At 33.5% G+C, this 11,147-nt stretch overlaps 1 protein-coding gene across 5 annotated transcripts in view; it reads right to left on the bottom strand.

The window, feature by feature from the left end:
• Positions 1–750: 750 nt before the first annotated feature.
• ATL1 (atlastin GTPase 1) overlaps positions 751–11,147 on the bottom strand; it is a 101,093-nt gene continuing 90,696 nt past the window's right edge. For 3 of the 5 annotated variants that reach the window (XM_038544673.1, XM_038544672.1, XM_038544674.1), the window contains exons 10-15: positions 8,853–8,980; positions 7,724–7,780; positions 6,780–6,851; positions 4,685–5,116; positions 3,403–3,417; positions 822–1,203 (exon numbers count right to left, since the gene is read on the bottom strand). In XM_038544673.1, the coding sequence (XP_038400601.1) occupies positions 1,093–1,203; positions 3,403–3,417; positions 4,685–5,116; positions 6,780–6,851; positions 7,724–7,780; positions 8,853–8,980 (815 nt within the window). In that variant the 3' untranslated portion in view covers positions 822–1,092. Of the gene's footprint in view, positions 1,204–3,402; positions 3,418–4,684; positions 5,117–6,779; positions 6,852–7,723; positions 7,781–8,852; positions 8,981–11,147 lie in introns of all 5 variants that reach the window. The other 2 variants (XM_038544675.1, XM_038544676.1) reach the window with 2 other exon arrangements.

Below are 11,147 nucleotides of genomic sequence, written 5' to 3'. Positions count from 1 at the left end.
GGAAAAGTTATTTTTCAGAGCATGTAATCAAACTTGTCTAGGATGTAAGCTTTTATATTTATGAACTCTCACATAGTTTCCTATCTTACTCTTTTCTGTTACTCATTATTTTATATTACTGTTTAATTTAAACATGGGTTATCTCTAAGGAAGTTAAAAATTACTATTTTAGAGCTCCCAGATTATGGAATCACTGGTTTAAAAGAACTCAGGTACCTAAAAAGGGATTAGCATACGTTTTTTAAAGTGGAAACAGATTTGTAATGGTGTCAACACTGAAGAAAATGCATTTTTAATTTTAAAAAGAGCGATAAACCTCTATGATTCTATATCAATACCTCCCAAACATTTCTAAATTCAGTAAGCATTTGTTTTTAATCTTAGGAACCAGAGTAAACTTTAATAATAGTTCACATGTTAAAAGAATAGACCTATGAAGAATACATTTCTTTGTGTACCAAATGAAAAAATATACAATGCAGTGAAACTCAAGTACATATACAAAGTGATTTTTTTGTGCATTTTTGATCAAGTTTATATTCTATATTAAATCATAATATAAAAGAAGCAGTAGTTTTTGATAAAGCAACTGAAAAACTCTCCTAAATGTCTTTAAAAATAAAAGCTCATGGTATATATAGGGTGATATAGGTTGAATCAAGCCTGTTGAGTTATGCTATGCTTACATGGATGACTATGTGAAATAATTTAAAAATTCTCCTGTAGAAATTAAATGAGCATATCCAAACATAGAGTAATATTACTACATGGTTTAATTATAACCCAGTAGTAGAATTTAGTAAATTCAAGCAGAACACATGTACTGTCATCATAAATAGACACTTTAAATTATAACAGCATATTCGAAGACCAAATTAAGAAACTGTACATGTTAACAAAATGATATAACCATGCATAAATACATCTGCTTATTAAACACTGAAGTAAAAGAACTAAACCTTTTTGAAGTTTTCAGAGGATCTTGGTATTTTACTCTGTCCTGATAGAAGCACTTTGAATGTTTGCATGGAGACATAAAACTGAATATTTAACTGACAACTGGTCATGCACCTGTACTTCTAAAAATCTGGATTAAATTTTCTTCTTTTCTGATTGTTCAGTAGATTCTGACTTTGGCGCAGGAAAAGCTTGATGATACAGATGTCTGTGGGTTGCTGCTGCACTGTAAAGCTTGTATAAAGCCTAGAAATACAAGAATCAAGATGATAAACACAGCTGTAAAATTTTTCCTTTTTAGTGTAATTAGTTTATGGTACTATATAATTAGTATGCTAAATGTGGAATCTTTATATATCAGTCTATTTAAGATATAAATTAATAACTAATAATTTTAGAACTCAAAAGTATTTTCACTTCTCCAGTATGTGTATGTTTTTGCTTTTGCAGATTGATCTCTGTGGTAAACGGTTTCTTGCTGACTGCATTTTCTTTTACTTTGCATATCTTTTGGAGCAGAGCTTCCTAAACACTGTGCCCCAGGGATGACTTGAGAACTCATATCGCCAATACTACCAGTTCTAGAGTAATTACAGGAGCTCATAACTTCTGACTGCCAGTAGCTACTTTATTATACATGGCTAGACCACTTGCTATCCAGGCTTCTTTAAAGGTTTTTCAGAATGGAACCATTTTTTTTTTTCTCCATTATTGCCTGAGATGGTCATGCAAACAAATACATACATTGCCCCTCCCCCTTGATACACTGGGATCCTTCATTTAAACATATTCTCCTCCTTGTTTCCATTACTTGATTCATATCTTACAAAACATTTTTCAGAAGCATTGCCTCAGAAAAGCCTTTTCTCATTAAAGCTGTCCTTTTTGTCCTTTTCCCACTCAGTGAATGTCTAACATTCATTCCCTCTTTGGACTCTCACATACTGAATACTCCATTAAAACCAACTTTTCTGGGTGACGGGCACTAAGGGGAGAACCTGATGGGATGAGCACTAGGTGTTATATGTTGGTAAATTGAATTTGAATTTTAAAAAAAGGAGAAAAAATAAAATCAACTTTTCTGATGTAATTCTGAGTCTGTAGAGTCTGAATGTTTTTAAAAGCTTGATATCCTTTAAATAAGAACCAATGCCCAGGAAATTAATTTTTATCTTTTTAAACTCTTGATGGCTGTTTTTTTAAGTCTAAATAATACCATCATCAGTTCTATGAATACATATTGGTGTAACATGGTACTGTCCTAGATCTATCATAATTCTAACATTCAATTTAATTCCTGTTTTTTTTAATGGATTTGTTTTATTGAGTTTTATATAAAATACTTCTCTATTGACTTGTAAGTATTAAATGTATCATTAATATTGATTAGAGGACATACTCCAGTTATATAGAACAGCAGAAACCGAGGAAAGAATGATGTACTATCTCAGAGTTGTTCGAGATCAGTTTTGCTTCCTGAAGATAATGACCAGAATAACTCTACAGAGATCATTTTTCTTAGGTAACAAATGATTGCTTCCTACAGGTTCAGATTCTTTCCTCAGAGTTTTGCCCATGTGTAGTAGTAGAAATGAACACTAATTACAGGTCAGTCTGAGGTATGTTAAAGTTATACTTTAGCCTTGCCTGGAACCTGCTTAAAAGTGGTAAAGGTAACTCACTCAAAAGCCCAAGTTTTAAAAACATCTAAGGGTTGTAGCTCCATTTAAATACTGTCTACTAGTTGAGTTTCCTCAAGATTCATAACTGTATTTTTGTTTCACTATGCAGTAGAACAAAATACACAATGTTGAAGCTTAAGAATTTTGAAATCTCCTACATGTTTAGGAAATAAAACATAAAACAGGATATTCTTGATAATCAACTCGTATGTTTCATATACAGATCAAATCACATTCAGATGTCTAGAATAAATAGAATATTTTAATCCCATGTTGAAAATTCACAGTTAAAATTGTGAATCTTTGAAGAAATGGGAGCAGCTGTCACCAAAGATTTTTTTTATTATTTTATTTTATTTTATTTATTTATTTATTAAGATTTTTTAATTTATTGATTAGAGACAGAGAGAGAGAGAGAGAGAGAGGCAGAGACACAGGCAGAGGGAGAAGCAGGCTCCACGCAGGGAGCCCGATGTGGGACTCGATCCTGTGTCTCCAGGATCATGCCCTGGGCTGAAGGTGGCGCTAAACCGCTAAGCCACTGGGGCTGCCCAAAAGATTTTTTTTTAATTTAATACCAATTAACAGATAGTGTATTCTTCATTTCAGAGGTAGAGTTCAGTGATTCATCAGTTGCATGTAATACCCAGTGCTCATTACATCAAAGATTTTTTTAATCCATTAATGGCTAGTTGGCTTAAACAGTAAGAATATCATAATCTTTATAAATATATAGCTCTCAAGTTAAAAAAATTTAACTTACCTCATTTGTACTTCCCTGTGGCAAAGGCAGTTTAAAAGGGGGGAAAAAGGCATATATCTTGCTTCATTAATAGCATTATGATAATTCAACTTTGTTTACAGTTTTTCTGAGCATTTAACAACAAATATTACAGATATTTTTAGTTCAGATTAAGATTACATATTTTTTAGAACCTTTTGAAGAACTCAATTCTATATTTCTCATAGGGTTCAGCATCATATTCAAGGAGAGCTTTGATATAGCCCTCTTCAGTCTTCTAAAGTTGGGGGAGCTATTTTAGACAGTGGCTCAGAGGATCCATTCTTTTTTTTTTTTTTTTTTTTTTTAGAGGATCCATTCTTTACCCAGAGTGCTACCATTAGTTTATCTTAACTAGATTCTTCAAAGGCACATGGTAAATTCATTAGTTAAAATTCTATTATAAAGAATATATGTTAAGTATAAATGCTGGGAAAATTAGAACTATTACTTGCTACCTGCAGAATATAAATGTTCAAAAGTCTTAACATTAAATTTTATGAAACCTCTCAATTTTAGCTTCACTAAATGCCCCTAAATTTTCATGTTACTGAAGACACTTCCAGAATGAGAGAGTGAGTTCATTATTGTTCTAGGTGTGTTTATAATTGTCTTCCCTATCCATAATCAATTATTTGAACAGTGGACCACAGTGACCCTGACTAGGCCATGGTTAATTGAAGCATAAAGGACAACTGACATAAGTAGCTGGTGCAGAAGTTGACCTGGACTCATGCTACAGCCTGGTACAAATGCCTACTTCAAATAGAAACAATCTGAAGTAATCAGATCTTGCTTTTAAGGAGTTTATACTAAAAGACACAGTGATACAACAACTTATGATAGTGGTTCACATATACCTCTCTAGCAAAGCAAAATGCTAATCAAATGATAGCTTTAAGTATTAAGTAATCTTAGCACATAAACAAGTCACAATCAGCTCAATAAAAACTCAGCTGTGCTTTCTCACACTTTTAACAACTTTAACTTTTAGGATAAAAAAAAAGTGAAAGACCAAACTGCCTAATCCACGGATATTTGAAAATACTGAAATGTTAACTGGAAAACATTTGTGTAAGACTTCATATATTGTCTTATAGTTAGTTGTTTGTATCTAGCCATCTTGACAGATTTTAAAGCTCTTGAAGTCTGGGCCCAAGTCAGGTTCACCTGTTTAGTTCCAACATCTAACATTGTGTCTGGTACACAGATGGCATTCAATTGTGTGTTGCAATTAGTTGAAGAGTATTAAAAGTATTCCTACCTGGTCCCACAAGGCTGCAGCCACCTGGTCTATTACAGCTCCCAGCTCTCGGTATTCTCCGGAGTACCGGATATATGCCCAGGTGCAGAGGGTGATAAGAGTCAGTCCCATTATCATATTGCATAGGCTAGCTATGATGTCCAAACCAATGAATCCAGTCACACCAGCAATCACATAAGTGATAAAGATGACAACAAACAGTGTGGCTGGGGTACGAGCTGCATGGAAAATATTTTTGCTATCATTGTGCTTGATATACTGGATGTAAAGTTCATCTATTTCACTCTCCAGCTGTTGCAGGTAACGACGGCTAAATTCCTCCCCACCCATTTTCTTCACCCCTCGGAATAGCTTCACAGATTCCTCCTTGAGCTCCAAATGTTTGGTCTGTAGGTCATTAGGTGCCAGAAATGGTTTGTCACCACCACAAATCTGTATCAGATAGAGAAGTGCTGTTTATGCAATGCACAGTAAAATTAGCAACTGTATCAAAATCTTCGACTTCGCTAGTTGAATTTGTTAGAACACTATAATCAGGAGTCTACATAAATGTTTTGTCAGCCTGTATCTTTACATACTCCATATAAGGCATAACTGAAAGTGGGACCCGTACTTAATAGATGACTTATATAAGTCCATTCTTAATTTTTATTTTCTTTTTGACCTGGAAAAGAATATCCAAGACTTAGAAATCCAAGTTCCTTAAGATGAAAAGGCATGATTCAAAGTGAACTGCAAATTGAGTTCATTCACAGAATGAATCCAAATTCAAATAAACTACTTACATTCAAGATCCTCTGGGAAATTTATTCTACCTATACTGAAGTATTTTTGGCCAGTGAGGTTCAACTTAATAGCAATGCTATAAAACTCTAATGTAGGGGGGATCCCTGGGTGGCTCAGTGGTTTAGCGTCTACCTTTGGCTCAGGATGTGATCCTGGAGTCCTGGGATCGAGTCCCACATTGGACTACCTGCATGGAGCCTGCTTCTCCCTCTGCCTGTGTCTGCTTCTCTCTCTGTGTGTCTGTCTTGAATAAATAAATAAAACCTTTAAAAAAATGTAAAATGAAAAACATGTTTGTTGTCCGTTTCACTGATTTTGTTTGAATGGAGCCCTTTCCGTATTTTCTTCAGGAAACTAAATGGATGTATATATTCAGTGTTCTTGGACCACATTTTCAGTTTTTTCAAAAATTACAAGGGAAATCTGTTACCCATAACTATCACTTTGGTTGAGATTTAACTCTATTAAGCATTCTTTCATTCTAGTTACCCTTTAGTTATGTTGTGAATACCATTCCATATACTGTATTTCCCTTGACTCCTAAGACTCCCATCAATTTTGGATGTAATTTATATAAGAAATATTTTCAGAGGGAAAACTTGTATTTATTAGTAGATATATAATTATTAGATGCATCCTAATTCAGAATGTTAAGAGGAATGAAATGCAGTATGTAGAAACACTGGCTCTTAAAGTTTAATTTCTTTTTTTTCCTAATGGGTTTTGTTTTATTTTTGAGAGAGAGCACGATGAGATAAAGGGCCAGAGGGAGAGGGAGAGAGAGAATCTTAAGCAGGCTCCATGTTTGGTGTGGAGCCCAATGCAGGGCTCAATCTCACAACACTAAGTTCATGACCTGAGCCAAGATCAAGAATCAGACACTTAACCAACAGAGCCACCCAGGCACCTTAATGGGTTTTTATAGTTAAAATAGAAATACTGGGATTATTGCATGAAGGGAGGTGTAGTGAAGAGAGGGTAGCACATGTTATTTTAATTAGTAGAGCTTATAAATTGTGGGAAGATGTGGCAAAAAATAAAAGTATCTCTAATATAGAGAAAACACATTTGAAATGTGTATTAAATTGTGCATAGTGTTACTTTCCTGAAAAATATTTTAGGAATACAATAAATAGAAATGTGAGATACAGAGGCTGAGAAAGAATAAGTCAATGCCACTTCTTTGCATACGTGTAGACAGTGTAACTTGGAAGAAAAAAGAATGAGCTCATGGAAGAAATACTGATTTTTTTTTTAAGAAATACTGATTTTATTTAAAACATAATTTAAAATATTATTTAGTTCTTACCTCTTCCATCTTTTTGTTGTATGTATCCTTGGCAGTTGCCACGGCCGCTAAATTGTTAGCTTCTGCTGTGGCCTTTGGACAAAGTACAAAATATGATGTAAAATGGAATTCATATTTATTAAACCTTCACAGGCAATTCTTATTTCTGAATATTGTGAAAGAAACATACAAGAACACAAGGTCATGAAATAAGTTGAAAGGATTAAAGTATTTCCACTATATTTTTAAAAATTTGTAAAATTAAAATTTCAAAATACATAAAACATAGTTTAACTCAGTAAGCCATAGTTATAAAAATGAATTTTCATTTGGAAGATTTTTTCCTCTTAAAAAAATATCTTTAAGCCTTTCATCAAATGTAGGGGGAAAATCTACAAACCCAAACACATGGGAAATAATATATAGTTCATTTTGTATGAACTGACATATATAAAAACATGTCTTAGGTTTAAGGACTGATACTGATAGAACAATGGATCACTGGTAACAAAAGAACTATTAACTGAAAGTTTTTAGATAAGGAAAAAGCTAGTTTTTCCTTTCTTAAATGTTTATTTGTAGAGACCATTTGTTTTAAAGCCTGGACCTCTTTTTCTGCTTGTTAATGTGTGAACCTAAACCACGGTATGAGTCTGTTTTCTAAACCAATTTTGTACAGAGAGAATTATGAAAGCTTTGGTATAAAGTGTTTGTATGTCTGCACAAGTGATGCTCCTTTATGTGTATATGAAAATGTTTAGCTTAAGACACAAACAGTTAACAGAAAAATAATCTTCCAATAAATCATTCCACTATTTTTGTTTGCTAATTTCTGACGGCCAGATTGGAGCATATCTTTAGCTTATTATAAATATAAAGCTAAGGAAACCTTAGCTTTAGTGACAAGCAGGTTTTAAAATGTCATGCTTCTTGATTAATACCTGTAACATTAAAAAAAAAAATACCTGTAACATGGATTTGGGATGTGGTAATTCTTCACCTTGATAGATCTTTATATAAGCCTTAAAAAAAAAAGATTCATGTTCAATAAATTCCATTCAATATTTTTGTAATTCTGTTAAATTGTATTCTAAGGTCTAAGGTCTTGACAGGCTTAGGAACTATTATCTTTCTCATGTTAATTCTCCTTTTCTTAGTTCTGCTTTTTCCTGAAGTGCCCCTTTCATGTAACTCCACTTGCCAACCCTACCCTTTTTAAAGGCTTACTTAATAAACTCACTCTTCTAAAACTTTCTCACATCCCTCTGCTAGGAGTAACCTTTTTTTTTTCAGTTACTCACAGGCATTTGTACCTGTTGATGTCATAAGTGTTATGGAAGAAATTTCTGTAAGGGTCCTTAATCTGCTAAATTCTAAGCTCCTCCATAATGCTAGGCACAGTGAGAATTCAATTTTCTTTTAAGATTTCAAATTTTAATAGATAAATAACATCATTTATTGCTATGAGTGATGAAGATAAATACACAGGAGGTATGTTGACAGTATTTTAAATGACAAAAATGTGAATTTAAAAAATTGGTATTTTAATCCTTGGAGCATCCATCCACAAATTAGATTGGTAACTGAAATTCCCCACTGTATATGTGGATTGGTTAAAAAAAGTGTAGTATTCAGTGCTACTTAACGTAAGCAATAAATGCAAATAATGGTACTTCAAATCGGCCCCTGGTGCTGAGAGACGAAATGCGTTAAGAATTTTCTCCAATAGGAAGGCAAAGATAACCCCTTTGGGAACATCTTCAGAATGAAGGTAAAATTCTGTAAGGCTAATGACTGAGGCCTACTACATGTTATGGACCTTGAGCAACACCTTCTCCCCCAGCAAAAAAATAGACTTTACCAGCTCAGATATATTCATACTCCAAAATAAATTGCTCTCAAGATAAAGTTAACTCTAAGAGTTTTCTTTAAAATTTTAATTTCAGAAAGCAAGCTCCTCTTGGGAGTCTCATGATTTTTTTTTAATCTTTATAAATTCCTCATAACTTTGTCCCCATATTACAGAGTCTATAATTTGATTGTTTCAAGTAGGAACTGCATTCCAAAACAATGCTCTAGAAATGAGAGTGATACCTTGAAGTACTCCACCAGACCTCGGCAGGTGATTTTGTTCCCATTGATCTCTTTAATATCTAGGCTCTCAGGACTAAGTAGCCAAGGAATGAGTATTTTCAAGTTTTTGATGAATTCATCATCTATTTCTACAAGTAAAAGCACATCATTATTTTAAAAATCTAATCCAGTCCTCCATGCTATACAATAAAACATCCTTTGATCCTCCATTTCTTCCCCAGTGATAAAGCCATCACTTATTTTCCCATCATCTAAACAACTCCTGAAGACCACTTTTCTGGAATAAATGATCGATCCTCCTTACAAAACTACTGTTAGTCTTTATTTCAATTACATATTAACTTATCCTCCAACCATAAAATAGCTTTCTTGATGTTAAACAAATATTTTACTCCCTATTCACATAACCATTTAAGTATTCTGATGTACTTAAGTTTGTTGGTGGTTTTATAAATGGGGAAAAGGCCAGATACTTACTGGCTTATAAGATGTCTTCCCTCCAGAAAATCTATGCCAAAATTGCTGTTTTTCATGTACCCACCTTATGAAAGCATTTAGAACTGGGTAAGGTGTACTAAGTAGAACTCAAGTTCAGAAGGATGGTGATGGTGATACCACCTCTGGTGGTGAAACTCACCAATACAAAATAACGTGGCAAGAGGAGGCCATGAAGACAAATCAGAGGATGTCTATCTAAGCTGTTTACCTACCATGTTTAGGACAACTGATGACATTCCTGTGTTATAGCATTAGGTTTAAGCTTAACCTTACATATTTAGTGAAGTAACACAGAAGACACATCTTCAGAGAAGTCTTTTGAACACTGATAATTTCTGAAATTATTTTAAAAGATACAGAAAAATACACCTACATTAAAAGCTAGATATGTCCAGAAATCTAATATCTAAGTAAATGTAGTAATTGCCTATAATTTTTAAAAATCTGAATTTCAGCAGAGTCACTGAGTTTTCAAGCTTTAGGACTGATGATTTCTGAGGTCTTAAGGATAATGATTCAAATAGTGATTGTGTTCGCATTTTCCTTGCTATTACAACGCCACTATACACTGAAATGGCAATTTACATAAGAATTCATGTTTCTCTTCTCTTGCTTGCTGCTTTTATGTGATGTATGAGCATAATGTTGGAAACCCTTCAGACTTTTTTTTACTTCATGTTTTGTACACCTTTGAAATTTTAGTGACCATATTTTATGAGTACTTGTATAGGAGTTTATTCAAATGTATTTCACTGTTTGCATTGTACCAATTTTTATTGATAATTTTGCTTTGTATTATGTTTTGATTTATTCAGATGCATTTATTCAAATTTATTATTGTGGTTTGCTTTCTAGTTAGCAATATTCACTAATAATACTGGTGTTTGTATTATGTTACCACATTCCATGTTAATGTTTGCTGTGCATCAGTATTCACTGATACTGATGAGTTTCTTTTTTGCTATACAACTTTATGTGATTTTTAGCATTTGTAAAATATTACTATATATCTAGAATGTATTAATTCTTCTTGAATTTTTGTATAAAACAAAAACCTTGTTATAACATTACTTTAAGATCACTTCTAACACATGTATTTAAATTCCACCCCCTCATTCCCTTATAAAATGGGAATGGAATAAGATGATATCTATCTGTGTATTTATTGCCCCAGCAAGTGTAATTATCATTAAAGTAACCAGCATAGAACCATATATTTGGATTAAAAGTGTGTTCTGAAGATGGCATGAGCCACAATCTTTGTTCTGAGACCAATACCAGTATTCCAGTTTTGGATTCAGCAAGTACAAACTAAAGATTCATAACATGCACAAGTGGTGAGCTCTTGCTAACGATATTAGTTCAACACAGTAAACATGACCCAGAACATCTATGGACCAGATCAGTTTACAGTAATTACTAATTAGCTCTGGCCTACTGCAAGTATTCAAATAAATATGTGTGGGCAGATTATTATTTGTTGTTTTTTTTTTTTTTTTTTTTTTTAAAGAGAGACAGAAGGCTCTCTTTTTTTTTTAAATTTTTATTTATTTATGATAGTCACACACACAGAGAGAGAGAGAGAGGCAGAGACACAGGCAGAGGGAGAAGCAGGCTCCATGCACTGGGAGCCCGACATGGGACTCGATCCCGGGTCTCCAGGATCGCGCCCTGGGCCAAAGGCAGGCGCTAAACCGCTGCGCCACCCAGGGATCCCCCAGATTATTATTTGGAATGATGTTCTATTTCCATCATTTCTTCAATAATTTTTGCCACAAGAGTAAAACTTTGCCAGGA

Source organism: Canis lupus, chromosome 8, assembly GCF_011100685.1.
Source record: "Canis lupus familiaris isolate Mischka breed German Shepherd chromosome 8, alternate assembly UU_Cfam_GSD_1.0, whole genome shotgun sequence".
Classification (NCBI taxonomy): domain Eukaryota; kingdom Metazoa; phylum Chordata; class Mammalia; order Carnivora; family Canidae; genus Canis; species Canis lupus.
Note: the sequence above shows the minus strand (reverse complement) of the source record. Positions and strands in the feature narration are given on the sequence as shown.